The sequence below is a fragment of the Lepidochelys olivacea genome, assembly GCF_965140295.1.
Source record: "Lepidochelys olivacea isolate rLepOli2 genome assembly, chromosome: 1".
Lineage (NCBI taxonomy): Eukaryota > Metazoa > Chordata > Testudines > Cheloniidae > Lepidochelys > Lepidochelys olivacea.
In genome coordinates this window covers 21,488,813-21,510,484 of record NC_140411.1, presented here as the reverse complement: position 1 = coordinate 21,510,484, position 21,672 = coordinate 21,488,813, and the positions used below count along the sequence as shown (strand labels likewise).

At 43.1% G+C, this 21,672-nt stretch overlaps 1 protein-coding gene across 1 annotated transcript in view; it reads left to right on the top strand.

Annotated features, from left to right (window-relative positions):
- Nucleotides 1-21,672, top strand: part of PRCP (prolylcarboxypeptidase) — a 63,063-nt gene that overhangs the window by 40,359 nt on the left and 1,032 nt on the right. The window contains exons 2-8 of the mRNA XM_084651114.1: nucleotides 3,729-3,869; nucleotides 6,667-6,768; nucleotides 7,195-7,376; nucleotides 9,778-9,935; nucleotides 11,465-11,637; nucleotides 15,349-15,513; nucleotides 16,547-16,734. Coding sequence (XP_084507240.1) covers nucleotides 3,729-3,869; nucleotides 6,667-6,768; nucleotides 7,195-7,376; nucleotides 9,778-9,935; nucleotides 11,465-11,637; nucleotides 15,349-15,513; nucleotides 16,547-16,734 — 1,109 coding nt within the window. The remainder of the gene's footprint in view (nucleotides 1-3,728; nucleotides 3,870-6,666; nucleotides 6,769-7,194; nucleotides 7,377-9,777; nucleotides 9,936-11,464; nucleotides 11,638-15,348; nucleotides 15,514-16,546; nucleotides 16,735-21,672) is intronic.

Here is a 21,672-nt window from a genome sequence, read left to right as displayed (position 1 = left end):
TTGGCACGGGGGCGGTCGCAAGGTTATTGTAGAGGGGGTTGCAGTACTGTTAGACTTACTTCTGCACTGTTGTTGGTAGCGCTGCCTTCAGAGCTGGGCAGGTGGAGAGCGGTGGCTACTGGCGGGTGCCCAGCTCTGGAGGCAGAGCCTCTGCGAGCGGCAGCGCAGAAGGAAGGATGGCATGGCATGGGATTGCCTCCCTTACTTCTGTGCTGCTGCCTGCAAAGCTGGGCCCCTCAGTCCGCAGCCGCCACTCTCCGTCCACCTGGCTCTGAAGGCAGCAGCGCAGAAATACGGTGGCATGGTATGGTATTGCCACCCTTCCTTCTTTGCTGCTGCTGGTGGGGTGCTGCTCTGAAGGCAGCGCAGAAGTAAGGGTGGCAATACTGACACCCCCCCAAAATAACTTTGCAGTCCCTCTCTTTTGGGTCAGGACCCCCAATTTGAGAAATGCTGGTCTCCCCCGTGAAATCTGTATAGGGTAAAAGCACACACAAGACCAGATTTCACAATCTGAGATGCGTTTTTCGTGGATTTGAATTTGGTAGGGCCCCAGTTATAAAGCTAATATTACTGCTGTTTTATGTAGAAAAACACCTCCCCACCCCCATGGAAAATTTAGATAAAAATGGGAGGAAAGTTTTAGTGAAAACATTCAGTGGAAAATTTCAACTCTTAATCAGAAATGAAAACTTTACCATTTTTCAGCTGTATACTGTTGAAAACCAAAAATATTTTAGCTAGGAAAACTTCAGTTTTGGGTTTTCAGTATTTCATCAAATATGTTCTAGGAAACATAATTCCTTGAAAATGTTTCCATTTAGTTGAAAAAACTACTTTGTATTTTCCCCACCACACCTCTCCAAAAAAACAAAAACAAAAAACTGACTGAAAACTTTTGACCAGCACTGCCATTTGCCCCCTCACTCTTCTACCTTCCATCTTGCCCCATTTGTTTATTTCATACAGCTATCCTGTCTTAGTCGTGACCCTAACAGCATCCCAGTGCAAGAGGGCAAGGGGTTTACTGGTATCTGGTAGTGAGTTTCAGCTGGCCTGACCAGTGTACCCCAATTCATTAATGTCATAAATTGTATCTGATAGGTGTCACGTAAGGTATCATTGAAAAACTAATAACATGCTGATCATTAATAGTCTTGCCTGGGGTAGGTACAGTAAATGCCTAAGGGACCATACAAATAATGAAGGAAATGCAGAACTAAAATATGTTTACCGGACAAGTCTGGGGACTGGGTAAACAGGTTTCTCCCAGACAAAGGATAAGCCAGCACTTCCAGCCAGGTGTTATCAGCCAATTAGTATCACATCAGGTGGCCATTAATTTGCACAGGAGGGGGCAGGAACAGATCAATATACATTTTAGCAAATACCATCAGGAAAGAAACTAGCATGGAACTTCCTTTATCACCAGACCCCATGTCTCCTTCCTCACGGTTTGAATGAACTTTATTTTGGGGATCAGGTTTCAGAGTAACAGCCGTGTTAGTCTGTATTCGCAAAAAGAAAAGGAGTACTTGTGGCACCTTAGAGACTAACCAATTTATTTGAGCATGAGCTTTCGTGAGCTACAGCTCACTTCATCGGATGCATGCCGTGGAAACTGCAGCAGGCTTTATTTATACACAGAGAATATGAAAAAATACCTCCTCCCACCCCACTGTCCTGCTGGTAATAGCTTATCTAAAGTGATCATCAGGTGGGCCATTTCCAGCACAAATCCAGGTTTTCTCACCCTCCACCCCCCACACAAATTCACTCTCCTGCTGGTGATAGCCCATCCAAAGTGACAACTCTTTACACAATGTGCATGACAATCAAGTTGGGCTATTTCCTGCACAAATCCAGGTTTTCTCACATCCCCCACACCCCCATACACACACAAACTCACTCTCCTGCTGGTAATACTTCATCCAAACTGACCACTCTCCAAGTTTAAATCCAAGTTAAACCAGAACATCTGGGGGGGGGGGGTAGGAAAAAACAAGAGGAAATAGGCTACCTTGCATAATGAAGGTAGCCTATTTCCTCTTGTTTTTTCCTACCCCCCCCCCCCAGATGTTCTGGTTTAACTTGGATTTAAACTTGGAGAGTGGTCAGTTTGGATGAGCTATTACCAGCAGGAGAGTGAGTTTGTGTGTGTATGGGGGTGGGGGGGATGTGAGAACCTGGATTTGTGCTGGAAATGGCCCACCTTAATTATGCACATTGTAGGGAGAATGGTCACTTTGGATGAGCTATTACCAGCAGGAGAGTGAGTTTGTGTGTGTGGTTTTTGGGAGGGGGGTGAGGGGGTGAGAGAACCTGGATTTGTGCAGGAAATGGCCCACCTTTATTATCATGCACATTGTGTAAAGAGTTGTCACTTTGGATGGGCTATCACCAGCAGGAGAGTGAATTTGTGTGGGGGGGTGGAGGGTGAGAGAACCTGGATTTGTGCTGGAAATGGCCCACCTGATGATCACTTTAGATAAGCTATTACCAGCAGGACAGTGGGGTGGGAGGAGGTATTTTTTCATATTCTCTGTGTATAAATAAAGCCTGCTGCAGTTTCCACGGCATGCATCCGATGAAGTGAGCTGTAGCTCACGAAAGCTCATGCTCAAATAAATTGGTTAGTCTCTAAGGTGCCACAAGTACTCCTTTTCTTTTATTTTGGGGAGTAACCTTCAGAAGAATCCATTTCAAAGTTTCATTGGTCTATACAAGAACTTGGGGTATTTTGTCTTTGGGGAGAGATTTTGACTGGGTGGGAGGAGTCAGCCATCTTGCTCTTTGAGCGTGCAGTAAGAATCTTACCTTGAATCAAGACTGTAGTTTTGTTAAGTCTTAGTCTCTAGAAAGCATTTTTCACCTTTATTTGCTTGTGACTATTTCTAACTGTATTCTTAATACTTGAACTCACTTAAAAGCCTACCTCCTTTTGTTAATAAACTTGTTTTACTTTTAATCTACACCAACCCACTGTTTGAATTAAAGTGATACAACTGTGAATTTTGTCTCTTTAGAGGAATGAACGAACCTTGTTATTCCTCTGAATGGTCCAGGAGAGGGCTGGACATTAAAGAGCATGTGGTTTTGGGAAATCTTGGGACTGGGAGTGTTGGAGTCACTGGGCTAATAGTAACAATCTTGGGAGATACCAGTGTGTGGCTGGGCTGTAACAAGCAGATGGCTGGCATCAGAGTGCAGAGCCAGAGTTGCTTAATACACAGATGCTCAGTGCGTGTTTGTCTGCTGGGTGTTGCTGTTCAGGCTGTGAGCCACAGCAGCAGAGCATTTAAGGCCCCCTGGGTGACAGGGCAGGCTGTGACGCAATCCAAAGTAGTGAGTGGTTGTACCCCAGAGCGTGACACAAGACTGTAAGCAATATGGGACAAAGACTGTGTTTCTACTGCATTTGGAGAGCATACTCCTGGAGAGCATCACCTTTAAATATGATGCTATTAAAACTGCATGTATCTTTTGTAACTGAGATTAAATTTCACTTTCGTCTTGAGTGTACAGCCTTCATCCAGCGCTGGTTAACTGTCTCTTGGAGAGGAAAAACTTTAAATCAATTTCAGTGTGTTAGAGTCAAAGAATCCTGGGTTAAATTATGTTTTTCAACCTTGGTGAATCTCATCTTGAATGTCAACACTTTCACTCCTTGACCCTATTAGACCTTTCTGAAACTATTTGTTTGTTTTTTTTTCTGTTCATTCCCACAGATTGATCATTTTGGATTTGATCAAGATCTTACATTCCAGCAGCGGTACCTAGTAGCAGATCAGCATTGGAGAAAAGACAATGGATCGATTCTCTTCTACACTGGCAATGAAGGCGATATCACCTGGTTTTGCAATAATACGGTGTATATAAAATAGATTTTTGTTCTTTAATATTGCTCTTACTTTATAATGTGGCATATTAGTGGGAGACCGCATCGGAATACGTATTTAAAATCCAAGTCTGCAGTAATTTTGATTAAAATAATAGTGTTCCTTAAGGAACACTGAGCTAAAAGAATAAACAAAATAAGAGTTTAGGGCCTGATTCAAAGCCCATTGAAGTAAATGGAAATACTTCCATTGATTTCAAAGGGTTGTCAATCAGATCCTGAGAGGAAGGATGATATTGTGGTTGAGACACTGGACTGGTTGTCAGGAGATTTTGGTAAGTCACCTCACATCATGTTGCTTTAGATTCCTCATCTGCCCTCTAGGGGAGTTGAGTCTAGATTCATGGACATGGTCTGATAGTAAGTTGATGATCACCATAGGAAAGTCTGTTATACATAATAATAGTAACTGAACATCCATGCTGTCACACAGACATGGTAGTTGGGTGAAGTAATCCTCTTTCAGTGCACTCCATACAAGCAATGAAATTGTTGCATGTAAATTAACTTTAGAATTAGGCTGTGATTGTGATATATCAGAGGTAACTCAACCAATATCTAGGACTGTCACCATGGCATAGATACATGCCTTGCTGCCGCTTGGGTATAATTCCTCAAGTCAAAATGTCTGAGAACTTAAAAATGGGATGGTAACGGATTTCAAATCCCAGTGGTGATAGAACCTGGAGATGTTTTGAATAAAAAGAGCTTTCAACCATGCTTGTAGCTATTTCCATCACTTCACATTGACTCAGCAGATAATCTAGACTTCAGTATGTCACACCTCAGAGTAACGTTCTTGGAATCTTATATAGATTATAGACAGGGATTCTGTTTTTCAGGGCTTATTTTTAGTAACTTTTTAGTTTTATGTAGATATTCAAAAACTGGGTGGGGGGGAGGGGGAAGGGTTGGGGACCTTCTCTTTGTGTATGCTGCAATATATACATTACTCATTACAGTAGTAAGAACAACAGGAGTACTTGTGGCACCTTAGAGACTAAGAAATTTGAGCATAAGCTTTCGTGGGCTATGGTCTCTAAGATGCCACAAGTACTCCTGTTCTTTTTGCGGATACAGACTAGCACAGCTGCTACTCTGAAACCTGTCTTAACAGTAGTATATGCCGTAGCATCTTTAGCACGCAGAAGCAGGGACTACATGGACCAATTAATGCACAACATGTGCCTGTGCTTTATAAATCACACCCCTATTGTATGCGTTACTGCTCCATGTAGACAAGCTCCTAGATACAAGTAACCAGTTCAGGTGGTGTTCTGGTGTTCCCTGGATGAATGCTGATTTCAGGGGGTTATTTATGTCAGGGATGTCTTATTGGTTTTTGAGTAACAGCCGTGTTAGTCTGTATCCGCAAAAAGAAAAGGAGTACTTGTGGCACCTTAGAGACTAACCAATTTATTTGAGCATAAGCTTTCGTGAGCTACAGCTTGCTTCATCAGATGCGAATTGCGACTTTTAGGTCTGTAATCGAGTGACCAGAGAGATTGAAGTGTTCTCCCACCAGTTTTTGAATGTGATAATTCTTGACGTCTGATTTGTGTCCATTTATTCTTTTGCCTAGAGACTGTCTGGTTTGGCCAGTGTACATGGCAGGGGGCATTGCTGGCACATGATGGCATATATCACATTGGTAGATATATCCTTGCAACAAAGCCACACTGTCAGAGGCTCGTTCACCTGCACACCTACCAATGTGATATATGCCATCATGTGCCAGCAATGCCCCTCTGCCATGTACACTGGCCAAACCAGACAGTCTCTACGTAAAAGAATTATGATTACAGACCTAAAAGTCGCAATTCTTCAATAAAAAAAACTTCAAAAACAGACTCCAACGAGAGACTGCTGAATTGGAATTAATTTACAAACTGGACACCATTACACTAGGCTTGAATAAAGACTGGGAGTGGATGTGTCATTACACAAAGTAAAACTATTTCCCCATGTTTATTTCTCTCTACCCCACCCCCCATCCCTGGCTACTGTTCCTCACACGTTCATCAACTGCTGGAAATGGCCCACCTTGATTATCACTACAAAAGGTTTTTTTCCCTCTCCTGCTGGTAATAGCTCACCTTTCCTGATCACTCTTGTTACAGTGTATATGGTAACACCCATTTTTTCATGTTCTCTGTGTATATAAATCTCCCCACTGTATTTTCCACTGAATGCATCCGATGAAGTGAGCTGTAGCTCACGAAAGCTTATGCTCAAATAAATTTGATAGTCTCTAAGGTGCCACAAGTCCTCCTTTTCTTTTTATTGGTTTTTATCAGTTAAAACCGTAACTAGAAGCCCTATTTATATAGTGTTTGCTGCAAAATGACGTTGATGTCACCTGTAACTTAATCAGAATCCTGGGATGTGTATAAGCTTTATTCATAGATTTCCCATGAGCCACGTCCCTTTTGCTACAGCAGTTATGGCAGCATTTCATGAACTGGCTCTGGCACAATAGTGCCACTTCCCCTCACCTGAGATGTTTCTCTTTTTGTGTACCCACTTGCCCCTTGCAGAAATTTGGCCCTGTGAATATTTTCAGTGATTTACTAAGCCTCCATTACATTCTGTATCTGTCTAGTTCTCTTTACTTTTACTATCCTTAGACAACAGTTGAGTGACTAGTAACTGAGTCAGTGGCATCTTCGCTATTGAAGAGTATGAGTTTAATGGGTATATTTAAATGAAAGTGCATAATAATTCAGTGTCTGCTCATTGTTTTAAATGCTCCTCCCCCTCCCCCACAGGGTTTTATGTGGGATGTGGCAGAAGAGCTTAATGCCATGTTAATATTTGCTGAACACCGATACTATGGAGAATCCTTGCCCTTCGGAAACAAGTCTTACAGTGTAAGTGCCTTTTCCCACTCTGATCACCCTCTGGTTTCAAGGCTTTTGAGAAGAACTGGCTGCTTCCTTTCTCCTTAAAATTCTTCTTTGCTAGTGTAAATTCTGCTGGCTTGACTCATGTGAATAACCCTGTTGACTACATAGTAACTACTTGCATGAGTATGGGGAGGTGGATTTGGCTCCATGTTTACTAGTATTTGCGGCAGGAGAGTCACATTTTCTATAACTATTGATTCTGTACAGTTGCTTTCAAAAGCCTCTAGGGATTTCCAGAATTACAAGCTACACTTGCAGAGATCAATTCACCTGTTGCCCAAATGCAGTCACCTCTGGTGTGATCCTCAGCAGATCACAAATTGCAAATGGAAAAACAAAGATTGGTGTTTGAAAATCTGTCCCATACTATATAACGTGTTCTTGTTTCAGGATTCCAAACATCTGAATTACCTGACGTCGGAACAAGCTCTGGCAGACTTTGCGATACTAATTCAGCACCTAAAGGAGACAATTCCAGGAGCCCTAAATGCTCCTGTGATTGCCATAGGGGGATCCTATGGAGGGATGCTTGCAGCCTGGTTTAGAATGAAATACCCTCATGTGGTGGTTGGGTAAGTGCAGTTGCTGTGCTTAAACACAGATCAGTAATGGCACATAAAAAATGACTTGGAAATAGAGGGACTGGTTAGGAAGACCTAATCCTTCTTTGCATTTATAATTTGCATTTATAGCTATGAATATCGTGGAGGCACTCTTGAAGGCTTAGAGTTAAGATTGGGTTAAATTTTTCATCTAAAACCGGGATTCAACTTCTTTGTTATTGACTGAAGAATAAAGTATCTCTTCCGAAATTTACAGAACAGAATCTAGCAGTTGGTTGTAGTAGGCACCCTTCAGCCTTGAGAGGCCATGGGTATGCACCCCTGAGTGGTAAAGAATTCACTCAGTTGGTTTTATGGCAGCTGTAGCTGAAGACACCCACTTGAGAGAGACAATCTCTGCTGCATCTGTCACATTTGACGGTGATGTTTCAACCCTTTGGGCTCTGCCTTCTGCGAGCTCTTTTCTCCTCTGCTAGGCTGGATGGCTTCCTCTCGTAACTCCGGAGACCTTTAAGCTCTTGTTTCCAAAGGCTGCGGTCCTGAGTATGATCTTCCCACATCCAGGTCCGTTTATTTGAGGTCTTGCTTGCACAGACCCTTGAAAGCAATTTTGGACGCCCTTTGGGTCTTTTTCCAGATGCCACTTCACCATAGAGGATGCCCTTTGGGATGTGCCCATCATTCATTCGGCACACACGTCCAAGCCAGCGGAGGCATCTCTGTTTGAGGAGTGTTTGCATGCTGGGTATGCTGGCCTGTTTGAGCACCTTAGTGTTGGTGACTCTGTCCTTCCAAGAGATTCCAAAGATTCAACGGAGGCAATGTATATGAAAGCTGGCAGCTAGTGTTGACTTTTTTCTGAGGATTTTCAAGTAAACCTGTTAATTAAGTTATAATTACTTTTAAATGATCCCTTTTAAGAAAATTGACTTTTTGAGTCTCCTGATCTTTTCAGGCTCCGTTGTCCTTAAAAGTTGCAGGTGGCGGAAAGTCAACCATTTATCTGTGATAACATTGTGTCTCTCTCTGGGGTGAGGTAACTTTTAAAATTTATTAACAAAACTTAAAAAGTGATTGGGATTTTTGGCATAACCAAAAAGTCTTATTCAATGAATATCTGACCAATAGCAATGTGTTTTACAATGGCTGTTTTCGTTCCTTGACGCAGCAAATGTAGTTGAGCGTGGGAATCTCCTCGCCCCTGAAGGCTTAAAGTGCAGGCAAGCTTTCCTAGGCTGGCTAGGACTTCATATGGGACAGGCCAAGTTTGGGACACTTCACTTGGCGGCCCCCTTTTTTCTGAAGGTCAGGTAGAGAGAAGAGCAAAGAGTCGCACTGGGCTGAAAACTCAACACCTCTGTTTATATTCCTCTTCTCATCATGAGGAAAGAGAGATGCTCCAGGATAAACTATGGTGTTGGAGGGTAAGGGTTTCCCACAATGTCATTGTGAACATAAGCTCTCTTCTTGGTGTCTAGAAGAAAGAGAAGCTCCTCTATATGCCCTCCAAATGCCTGAGCCAGCCTTATCACCCTCCAGCAAACGTGCAAGGGAATTAGTAGAGTTGTTTGTAACTTATGTGGTCTTTGCCTTGGCAAGCAGACTGCCCAGCTGTCCCAAGGGTTGACTACTGGATGCTCTTTCCTTGGGCAACTTCACATTTCATCATGGGAAAGTTATTTTGGTGACTTTGCTTTGTAGCATCTGAGGCTCTCCTGCCACAAAGCCAGCATCCATAGCCTTCTGTGGCTTTTATGACCGAGGCAGCCACTGCTATTTTGTATTGTATCAGACCCTATATAGGATTACTGTATAGCTGTTGGCAAAGGATTGTCCTGTGGTTATGGCACTGGCTATGACTTGGGAGCTCTGGGTTCAGTCCCAGTTCCACAGGTGACTTTCCATGTGACCTTGGGCAGGTCACTTAGCCTCTCTGTGCCCCAGAGTCCCATCTGTTATATAGGAATAATAATTCTACCACCCTTTGTCTGCCTTGTTTGTTTAGACAGTAAGGTCTCTGGGGCACAGACTGTCTCTTTAGTGTGTGTGTGTGTATATGGTGCCTAGTACACAGTAGTGTCTAGAGACCTCAGTTGGGATCTCTAGACACTACTGTACAAATAAATATAAACATGGACTAAGAGCTGCAAAATTTTTAAAAATGTTTGAACTAGCATCTGACATGGCTAAAACATCTACTTGTTTTGCACTCCATCTTGTGGAATATTTTTGCAAATGTATGTATTGTTCATGTTATTCTCAGTCAAGAATGTCACAGATAAATTATAAACACCTATTTTTAGAAGTTTTTAATTAGAAGACAGCAGCTGTGAGGACAAAGATTCATTTTTTTAGAGGTGCTAGATGCACGTTTCACCAAACGATCTTGTCTTTCTGTCTCAATCCACAGAGCTCTTGCAGCCTCTGCCCCAATCTGGCAGTTTGAAGATTTGGTACCTTGTGGCACTTTCTACACTATTGTGACAAATGATTTCAAAAAGAGCGGGCAGTGCTGCTCAGAGAGCATCCTGAATTCCTGGGGGGCCATTAACCGTGTCTCCTCCACAGGTAGGCAGTTGGCAAGACCTTTCAGGAATCATGCTTTTCGAAGGATCACAAAGTTCAAGCAATTTGCTTAAAGAGAATCATTGTAAATTTTAAAATTGCACAAAGTGTGAGTGATTGTCTCGTGTATAATTAATTTTTTTTTAAACATAGCCTTCATCAGCTGTTATGGATTAGCTTTTACATTTAAAAAAATGAACTTTTTAAATGAGACCATTTGGAGTTGACTTTGAAGGTGGAATCGAACACAGGTTGAAGATGCTATCTTACCACATGAAAATAGGAGACCTTCATTAAAATAAACAACTACAGACCAAAAAAAACCCAAAAACCAACAACAGATTTCCACACTGGTTGAGTTCTAGCTTTATCTACCTTTTTTTCCAGGGCCACACCTTGCAATGGCCTAACATAGTCCATGATATGTCTGCATGCTCAGTACTGTAGCTAGTTTTTCAAAGTAAATAACTAGGTTGTTTAAAAATGACTACAAAATAGCAGACCTTAGTCTAGATCTAGAGAGTTCAGCCATTTCCTCTATCTGGAATGGGTAAAAGAAAAGAGGCTAGCTACGACTGAAATGCTATTTCTGCAGTTCCTTGGTATCAACCTTTCAAAAAGGGGAAGGTAACTTAAAAATAGACCTTGCTGATGGCGTAGCATATGGTTTGTACAAGTTTTATAGAGTGGTTTAAAATCCAGGTCCAAACCTCCCTGGCCACTGGGAAAACTTCAGATCTGGAGTTGGTTCCATATCATAACTTAAGGAATCTCTATCATGTTCCATCCTGGTGCAAACTAGGAAGGAATGAGAAAAGGTGAAGGGAGGAGGATGGGAAAGCAGATCTTAAAGGTAGTCTGTTTGGTTTTGTTTTTAAACTAGCTTAAAAATAAACAGGAAAGGAGGAAGGGAAAATCTGAATTGGCCGTTGCACTATTTATCATTTAGCACTGGGGGGAGAGATCAGATGGGATTTCAGCCTACCTAGAGCACAGGGATTTTAAAATTTATTTTCGTGTTCTAGTTCAGGACCCCACTAGAGATACCAGTATTCTAAGTTAGTCTGTAGAAATGGGAAACTGAGTCAGGGATTCTTAACCAGGCAAAACAAGGGAGAGAAGGGCAAGCAGAGTCCTGTGAGTTATCTAGTGACAGCTCTCATACGTTCAACCAGTAGGTTTGATGTTTCCTTTCAGAGAAGAAAGGCTTGCTGTGTGGTGGTCGTGATGATATGTCAGACATTACATTCTCCAAACACCAGCCAGATTTACATTAACCTAATGTGCTTGATATGCACTATCCATGTACCTCTGAGTAATACAAATACTTGCTGGACCAGATTCTGCTCTCAGGAATGCTTGTGTACACGTGAAGAAACTTCAGTGGATTAATTACGCTGAGGGAAGGGAAAAGGGTAAGAGAGAAGCTGCACTAACAGGGGCATGTTTCGGGTCCTCACCATCCATAGCCTTTATGATGTATGATTGACTCCAGAGACATTAACCCCTAATTTGTATGTTTTCTTGCTTAGATGAAGGTTTGAAGTGGCTTTCCAGTGCATTTCACTTATGTAGCCCATTAAAAAGCAAGCAAGATGTTGCTGTGTTGAAAGCTTGGCTAAGTGAAACATGGGTAAATTTGGCAATGGTGAACTATCCGTACAAAGCTGACTTCTTACAGCCCCTGCCAGCTTGGCCTATTCAGGTAAATGAATGTCTACATCTTCTATAACTGGATTCAGCTTTAGGCTGGGACAAGCTGATTTACTGCAAATTGCTGCTTTTAAAAAGTTAAGAAAATCCACATGATCTAGGATGGGTGGGCAAACTACGGTCTGCGGGCTGCATCCGGCCTGCTAGCTGTTTTATTCTTCCCCATCGATATCCTGCTGGGGAGCGGGGTCTGGGGGTTGCCCCACTCCGGTGCTCTAGCCAGGGAGCAGGGTCAGGGGCCACTCCACACAGCTCCCGGAAGCAGCGGCATGGCCCCATCTCCGGCCCCTACACGTAGGGGCAGCCAGGGGCCTCCACTCTGCATGCTGCCCCTGCTCCAAGTGCCACCCCTGTGGACGGGGCAGCATGCAGAGCCGCTTGAGGTAAACGCCGCCGGGAGTTTGCACCTGTTTCATCATCTTGTTGGAAAGTTGCTATCGGTCTTTACTTCCCCTTGGCCCTCCTCCTTATTCATACCTTCATCTGCTGTGACCTCAGCTGTTGCCTTTCCCTCTTATGATCTTACCAAATCCCTCTGGTCTTTAAAAGCTCAAAGTGCTGGAACTAGACTGTTTTTGCAGCTGTGTTCTGACCTCCTGCCTGCAGCTCTCCACATCCTCTGCCTTATTTGCTAGCCCACTTATTTGGAATGCTTCTTGCCTCTGAGCCACTTCTTCTTGGTCTTGCCTGCCTCTACTCTGTTAGCCCCTCAATGAGTTCCTTTGAGTCACTTTGAGATACCATGAATTACCAGTGAAGTACAGTAGGTAAAATTAAAAGAAATAAAGTCAATACCAGTGTTATCTTCCATTAAACATAAATTCTGAACAGACAAACTGTTGATCTCCTTTAGACAGCAGTCTTGGTTTTATATGCCACATAAGGGATTGATCCTGTTGGAAAAATCTTGCTAATGTGAGCAATGTGGCTTATTTGAATTGGACTAGTACACACCCAAGGACTTCTGCTCATACTGAGTAGTCCCTTAGGAATGCTCCCCTGGATTTGAGCATGAGGTACTACTCTGGGTGAGCAAGGAAAGCAGAATCTGGAGGTGAGTAAGGGATTTGCTGAATTGTGTTTCAGTGTGGTTTTCTGTCATGTCCTCGCACTGTTTATTGTCATGTTGTGTGCATAGGTGGGCTTGACTTGCTCTGGCTTGTTAACAAAAGCTGAAACATGCATACAAAAATAACCATAGACTTGACTGGTGGAAGGGAAAAGAAAGGAAAGGGGGGGAGAATGGAAATTCACCTGTCCTTTGCTGCTCTCCCATCAGCATAAATACCCTCAGTTCAATTTCAGTCTCTTGTCTGTCTAAATGCAGCTTGAAGGATACCCTTTATCATCTCACTATCATCCCTGAATTTGCTGTTCTGTTACTGATAGATGGAGCTCAAAGGTTTGAGTGAGCCACAGTGACTCAGTAAGATATGAAATAGAAAATCCTTCCTTCTTTTTGTCTTGGCACTTCTAATGTATGCGGCCTCTCTGGGTGGTTTAAGCTGTTTAGGTACCGTCTATCAAATGTGAGCTCTAATGACAAAACTAATGTGATTAGCTGAGTGAGAGTGAGAAGGGTATTGAGAGTTTAGTGGAAGAAAATCTGTTTTAGAATGTGAATATGTCTGCATAATCCTTTCTCTAGTGTGGGCGGATGGTGCCCTTTGAGAAGTGATTGGTCTCTCAGCCTCCACCCTGATGCTTGATCTATAGAAGTAGGGTTGTCTACAGCTCTTTAGACTCTCATCTTTACCTTCTGCAGTGCACAAGGGCACTAGAGAGTGAATTTTCAGAGCCTTTAACTGCTCAGAGGCAGAGCTGGTTAGTGAACTAGCCAGTGCTTCCTTTGTAATGAAATTGGTCAAGCAATTAGATGCTGGGTCTCAAGAATTTTTTTTTACATTCATAACTGATGCAACAAGCCCAGAGGTGCCAGGGCTATGAACTGCCAAGTCTAGGGGTGTCGGGGCTCAGCCCTGGAAAGCCCTGGCACAAATTAAGCACTGGAACTAGCCTAGGCAGAAATGATGATGGCAGAACAGTTGGTATCTTACACTTAGGCCTGGTCTTTACTAGTATGTTCTTGCCTCCTGTTAGCTAACACAAGGTAAAATCCTAGAGACGAAGCAGGAGTTAACTTCTACCTCGACCTGCTAACTTGTGTTGAAACTGCCATGGGGCAGCCTGGAGTTGACTGTGACCTGCTCACTCACGTTAAAACTATGAGCTGCCTGAGTTCGCAGGTCACAGACAACTCTAGGCTCCCCCATAGCCCCTACTTCAACCTGCTAACTTGTGCTAAAACTGGTAACTGCCTCTTCTTCAGTTGGATTTGACCTTGTATTAGGCCCTCTGTTAGCTACCAGGAGGCAAGAACACATCTTTGCTCCTAGTGAAGGCATAAAGTGAGCTATACTCTGCTGAGCACCAGCAACTCTCTTCAGCTTCAGGGGGAGTTAGAGGTACTCTCCACACCCTTCAGGGGGCTGGATTGCACACCTCTGCCCCCCATAAGTCTGTGGGAGGAGGCTAAGGGGAGAGGAAAGTTACACAAATATCCCCTCTGAGTTTCTTCCTGATTATCTTTAGATGGAGACAGGGACAGGATTTGCACACTGCCTCCTCCCCCCGGCACACACCTATTCCCACCATGAGCTATGGAGCCTGTCCCCAAACCATGTAGATCCCAGAAGGTCTGCAGGTGGCCAGAACTGTTTGCACCAGCATCCTTGTGACTTCACAACGGCTCTAGAGTCCTGGTGCATCTCCCCCAGTCCCTGGCAGGATCCGCACTAACAGAGATTCCCATGGCCACCCATGGACTGGGTTGGAGCCTGGGGTCTGATGGATGTGCCCTGGCCCTCCCCACACTTACCATTGGGATGCTCAGTCTCTGCCCTTCCTCATGTAGGTCCAAGACATACTGAAAGCCCTCCACAGATCAGGAGATAAGAAGGGAGCTCTGCTCAGGAATCAGCTGCCACATACCTCTTCTGTTTGGGAATGTGTGGAGGCAGATCATGGTGTGATGTGGCCCAGGATTTAACCCTGAGCTACCAACCAAACCCAGCGTTGATTTAATTCTCCAGCAGTACAGTGCCTCCTTCCAACAGGTTTTCCAGAGCTGAAGAAATAACAAAACTGCTAGAGTGCTTAAAAACAGTATCACTTTAAAAATGAGAAACTTCCCAATTTATGTTGATTTATTATTTATGTTACAGTAGCACCTAGAAACCCCAGCCATGGATTGGAGCCCCATTGTGCTAGATGCAATGAATTTACATTTTTAGGAGACATTTTTCATCCAAAAGGAACTCCAAATTATTTATTAACTTTGCTAACTAATTATGAAGCATAAGCAATTTTTATAAAGCAAGGGAATTGGATGCAGAAACCTCTAATGCAATATTAAGATTGTACAGCTGAAATAAAATCAGGAAATTCAAAATGTTGGGTTCTAACAGCAAAATTAACTCAGCTGTACTAAACGTAATAGTTTATATTTGTGTTTTTCTGATTTAATATAATTGTCTTCGTAATATATACCATAAAATTAAATAGGATGTTCAAGAAATGCTGTAGTTCAGACTGACACAACTTTCAAAAGAAAGCAGTGCACCTTACCTGACTTGTTCTCAGGTTTGGTCTGTTTGCATCAAGGGCATCATTAGAGACATTTTCCCCCTTTCTCTTGCTATAGGTAGTTTGCAAGTTCTTGAAGAATCCCAAACTGCCAGACAAATTATTGCTGCAGAATGTTTTCCAGGCAGCAAATGTCTACAACAACTACTCAGGAGCTGCATCGTGCCTTAACACGTCTCAGAGTGCCACAAGAAATCTTGGGCTGATGGGCTGGTACTATCAGGTACACACGCAAACCCTTTCCAGAATGTCCAAAGTGCCAAAGCACTTTGTGAATTCTCAATTCATGCTGTCAGAATCTTTTAACTTGTGTTAATATATGGGTGCAGATCCTTGGTTGATGTAAATGAGCAGACCTTCACTGAGAAATCAATACAAGCTGTGCCATTTGCACCAGCTGAGTGTCAGGCTTCATTTTTTCAAAATCAAGCTGGTCTAGAACTCAATAGGAATGTGTCAAGGGATTATCAGTAGCTTTTGTGAACAGTCCTGGCCTTCCCAACAAAGGAGTTTGTGTTAGATGATCTCTATGAATTAGACTGTGATCTTAAAACATTACTTCAGTCTTTATCTGTGAAATTGATTAACAGAACCTGAACGTTCTCTTGAGCTTGTATGTATGGTGGTGAATAGGGTGGAACCTTTTTAATGACATGAGTAATATGTCTTGCTGACCTGCAGATGTGAAGTAGGGAAAATTGTCAAGAATTAAAATAATGAAAGTTTACAGCACTTTTCATCTTTAGGGCACAAAGCCCTTGACAATGGAAGGTCGGTACCATTATCCCCATTTTAGAGGTGGGGAGACTGAGCTATATAGAGAGGAAGTGACTTGCACGATGTCACACTGCAAGATGGTGGCAGAACGGGGAACGGAACCCGGGGCTCCTGGGCTTTTGACGACTGGTTTAAGATTCACACCAACATTTTTATTAGAAGCAAACCATTAAGTTCCCGCAAAAAAAAACCCCATAATTTGAGTCCATGTAAATTTACAAGGGTAAATTGATTCTGGTTAATTCCGATAGAACCACTTCTGATGTGTCCTCTGGCTAGGGGTATTGAGGTCAGTGGGATAACTGGAATGGGAAAGGCAAGCAGTTTGTGGCTCAGTGTCTGCATTTTAATATGTAGCAAACATCTATTGTTATGTAAGGCATTGAAAGGAGTCCTTTACAGTACAATTATAGCCACAACTAGCATATTTAAAGTGTCTCACAGAGGCCACTATTACATTTTCCTGCTCTGCCTTCCAGGCTTGCACAGAAATGGTGATGCCCATGTGCACAGATGGTGTCAATGACATGTTTGAACCTAGGAAATGGAACTTCCATGTGTTCTCTGAAGAATGCTTCAAACTGTGGAAAGTGAAGCCTCGCCCTTCCTGGATTCCTTCTGTGTATGGAGGGAAAAACATCAGTTCACACAGTAACATCATCTTCAGGTGAGCTTACTTCTGCTTCTGTAACGATCTCCCTCCACCAGCATGGGTTGCTGGTGGGGATAGAATCCGGGGCTTTGAGCACCAAAACCACAAGCCTCTCCCACTTTTTGTTTCATCTAATGTGTAGCCATAGCCAGGAGTCCCCAGCACTCCCCAATTCTCTCCTAGGTGCTTGTGCTGCAGTTGATGGGAGTTGCATTTGCACCTCTGAGAGGTGAATTTGGCTTATGGCTTTGTGGAGTGTGGCTTTGTTTCTGTGAGGAAATGCTCTTGTCTCTCCACCTGTAAACGTGGCCATTGCCATAGTATCCCAGGACGGTAAGGCCATCTAGTTTGCCGGCTAAACTGGACCGCCAAGCCTTCCCCTGTAAATGGAAGGCTAAAAAACACAAACTCCAGCACCAGGAGTCTTTTGCCCAATCTGTCACCCTGAGTCACAGCCTCTGCTGTGGGCTGGAGCAACCTTCCCTCCCTCAGCTGGATGCAGTGGAGCTGCCACCCAGCCTCTTTTGAAAGCCTTAGCTTGGGGCCCTGAACATGGAAGCCAGTCATGTCTCAAGCCCTCTATTCTCTTGGCCAAGGCCTGAGTCTCTTAATTTCCCTGTGGGATGTTGGCTGTCCAGCCTCACACACCCCCTTGTTGGGGTACTCAGGAATACTGGTTGTTGCCTGCCCCTGGCTCTACCTGTCATCTCTGTCACCAAGTCAACATCAACTTTCCCCTTCCCAGTGTTCCTTGCCCTTCTGTCTGTCTACTAGGTCTCCTTCTGGGCCCCTTTCACCAGTTTTGTTCTCAGGCCCTTTTAGCAGAGATTCTGGGGGCCTCCTGCTTCTTTCACAGTCTCCTCTCAGTATAGAAACCAGTAGCCTAATCTTTTACAGCCCATCTTCTAGTCTCTGTAACATGGGGAATGATCCTCCTTTTAATAAGAAAATGTAGGGAGTATAAATATAATTTGTAGTATAGACTCCAAATCCACAAACTGGCCCTCCTTTCCTAACACATGAGACAATTCTTTCAGCAAACGACTATTAATCATTGTTTCTTAAGCAGCTTTCTAGATTTCTTCCCCCCTTTATTTTTAAAGAGAGAAAGATAGGAACTCTGATAGGGAGATCAGTCTTTCTTCTTGTGGAGCACACAGTGATTGCCTACAGCTTGCAGCTCCCTGAGAGACGACTTGTGCTATCGTTCAAATTGTTCAAGTTCTTTTAGAAAAGAAACTTTTTTAACAAAAGTCAGAATTAGTCTTTTGGACCGAGTAAATAGCTGTGTATTTTAAAAGTAAGGCATCCTTGAATCAGGGATTATTCTCAGGATTTCAGCCTGTGACTTTGGTCTCTTAGAAAAGCAATAGGCCTTGGAGCTCTCTTATTGGTCTCTTGCTGTTCCTTCCCCAGCAGGGTATCTGCTCCAAAGTGTGAAACTGTGCTTTGACGGAAACTTTATTTAAATAACCCCCCCCCAACCCATCTAGTTTAGTTCCTGCAAATTGTAGCTTGTTCTTAATAAGATTCCATAAAATTGTACAGTATGAATCTGCTTTATAAATTGACAGATGAGCAAACAAACATATTTAAAGCATGTTTAAGCATTTATGCCAGCTCAGGGCATTTGAAACCAGAAAAGCATGAAAGCAACCAAATGAGTGAAAAAGAAATGCTTTACACACAATGCTTTGGACCACAAGCTGAGCTGTTTCCTTCGGACAGGCATATTATCAATACCATACATATATATACCATATATACATATATATATATATATATGGTATATCTTACCTTTTATCCTGACGGGCAACAAAGAATCCCTACACCCACCATGGAGATGCAGCCCCACATGGAGTAAAATGCAACATCTGTTTAACTGCAAAGCAACTCTCACAACAGTTTTAGGACAATGAGTGAAGCATACTATATTGGAATGGAACCGTTGGGTGGATTTTCTTCAGGCCGAATGTAATTACCCAGATTGGAATTTGGCCAGGATATTGGAACTGATGTCTCTACTCCTACAAAAAATGCCCTGAGATACATAAGAAACAAAAATTGTCATGACTTCTGCCCTGACATCCAAAAGATGACACCCTTAGCAGCAGTGTCTTAGAGCACCATGCTGATGTGTCAGCATTGACTCAGAGAAATCCACAGCACCACTTCTGTAGCTCCTTGGAACTTCCATCAAACTCTCTCAGCTTGTGAACACTACTGAGACCATGGCCGATGTGGTATGGCTCTCTGGGAAAGTGCACCTTTATTACAACTTGAGTTTTTGTGAGCTTGGTGTTCGCAGTGACTATTTCACTCTCAGCAATTTTCATACCAGAGAGTCTTATTGGAAGCTATTCAGTTTTTCAGTTGGCATGGCATGGAAACCTTGCATCATGGTGGAAACCATACTTTAATCCCATTAACACATGGGATTGTAGAGTGTTTGTTGCGAGTGGCAAGTTTCAGAGCTGAGTGATGATGTCAGACTGTGAAGGCTCCTCCCAGCTGCTTCTCCTGGTCCCTAGGAGGGGCTGGGGGTGAGGGTGACAGATGGGCCTGTTCTGAGAAAATGGGTTGGGAGTTTTCTCATAGGGATGTTTCTTTAGGGTCAAGGCCCCTTAGGAAGTTCTGTTTGTACTGTCCGTACTAGGCAGTGATGGCAGGGATAAAGAACTAATGATGGGGGTGGGAGATAGGAACTTTACACTGGAAACTTGATTTTTTTCAAAGCCTCACCAGGATCCTTGTCAATGATGATTTCCTTTTAACTTGTCCCTCAAGAAGCATTTGTAACCATGTAGTGAATGGAGAGGAATGGCTGACTCCTGAATATTATTTCACTTGGATAAAAATGAGTGTTTGCTTGAATTTATTCTCTTGTATTCTCAGACTCTTTACTTGCAAGATGCTCAGCAAAGCACTTAAGCTTAACTTTGAGTCTGCATTGAAGTAAATAGGACTATTCATATGCTTAGTTAAGCACATGCTTAACTGCCTTGGTGGATCAGGATCCGAGCACTCAGCACCTTCCAGGATAAAGCCCCTACTGAGCATTGTTTCTCAATCTCCATCAGTGCCGCCATGCCATCACTTGGCACGTTGGCCAGAACCTTGGATGGAGCAGCCAGACTCTCCCATGAAAGCCAGGGTTGGTGGTGGTTTCCTGCTGCACGCTTTAATTTCCACATGAGTGGGACCAAGAAATCCAAGTCCATGTACGTTTCGGGTCTCTCAGCAACTCAGCCTACTGTTGCTAAGGCACTGGGCTGATTCAGGAGACCTTTTGAATCTAATGCATTTTGCTTATTGTGCAGTTCTCTCTGTGTTTTTGTTTTGCAAATACAGAATGTTTTTTTCTCCCGAGCCATATTAAGATCTATCGAAATTAGAGGTACAGAGAGAGATGCAAGATTTCCTGTTATTTTCCACTGAGGAAAAACAAACACTGTAATACTATAGTTCAAACGCAGTCAGTTTTTATTGTAGTTCTTCGAGGTCAAAAGTTGGAGACAGAGACAAATGTTTTGAGTGTAATCGACTGATATTCTTATGAAACACGATGGCTGCGTGACATCAACAGACCCCTGTCCCTCTAGGCATCCGATTCTATAATGCATCAGATTTGGCTCAGGACAGATCATCATGAAGGTGCACAAAGTGTTCAGTGGCCTCTATGCTGACCAAGCAACAGCCTGAGATCTAACCTAACATATTTCTAGCTGCGTGACTACAGATGTAATAGAAATGTCTTTTGTGTCCCAGGAAGAGTATCTGAAAGATTTAACTTAAAACTAGCATTCTAAATAAAATAAAATAAAAAAGCCCAGGGCTATAATCCTTTTTGTTGCAGCAGTTCCCCTGATTTAAATGGGAGTGAACAAATAAGGATTACCCCCAGAGACTATGCGTTTATTTGGTGTGCTGTCCAAGGTCTCTCCTTTCATCTGGAGAGATGGCACTAGAGATAACCTTGTTGAATGGAAGGGATGGGGGAAAAAGTACCATAGGTTTTAGTGGACTGAGCCCAGGATTGGGAATTAGACGTTCTTAAATGCTAATCCTGATTCTGCCACTGATTTGCTGTATGGACTTGGGTAAATCACGTTGGACCTGATCCAAAGCCCATGGAAAGCCTCCCATCGATTTCATTGGGGTTTAGATTGTTGCCTGTGAGACTTGAATTTTCAGAAGTGTCCACTGGATGGTGTCTCTAGCTGGGCACCCAAAATTCATGGACACTTCGAAAAACTGGACCTTTCCCAGTTGACCCATCTGTAAGAACAGGGAAGTTACTCCATGATTTTTGCAGAAAAGGCATTAAAATAAAGGCATAAATAAATGAATAGCTTGGTACTGAAAGTGCAGAAGGGAAAAGAGAAGATAGAAGTATATTGACATATCACTCTGCTACAGTCACTCTTATTCTGTACGGAAAAGGCAATCTGTGTGTTTGAAAAGTTTACCCATTTGAATGTGAATTTGCAAACGAAGATGGCTCAATTCCCCCAGTAACTTTAAGTGAATGTAGGCTACTTCAGTTACTGTTTAAGCTGTCGCATGTTGTTGCTGAACTCTATGAAAAAATGGCCACATTTTATCTCATGAGGAGCTGGATTTCTGTGGGGGCAGAAATGGATCCCCAAGGAGTTCATACAAATCCTACTGAGCCAGCATGAGACCCTTACTCCCCACAGAGTGGTATGTTATTCCAGAAGTAGCCCCATTCACTTCGGTAGGACTGTTCATGGAGTAAGGTGCTATAAGTATCACAATCTGACCCGTACACTCACGGTGCTTTAAATTTTATACTCCCTGGATGAAAACCACTGCATAAGAGCATTAGCAGGACACGTTGTCTGAGATGAATGTCCCCAAGGGAGGGAAATGTGCTTAACTCTCACCAGTTGCCCTGGCAGCTGAGGATCGTCTGTGCCCAGGATTGGGCTG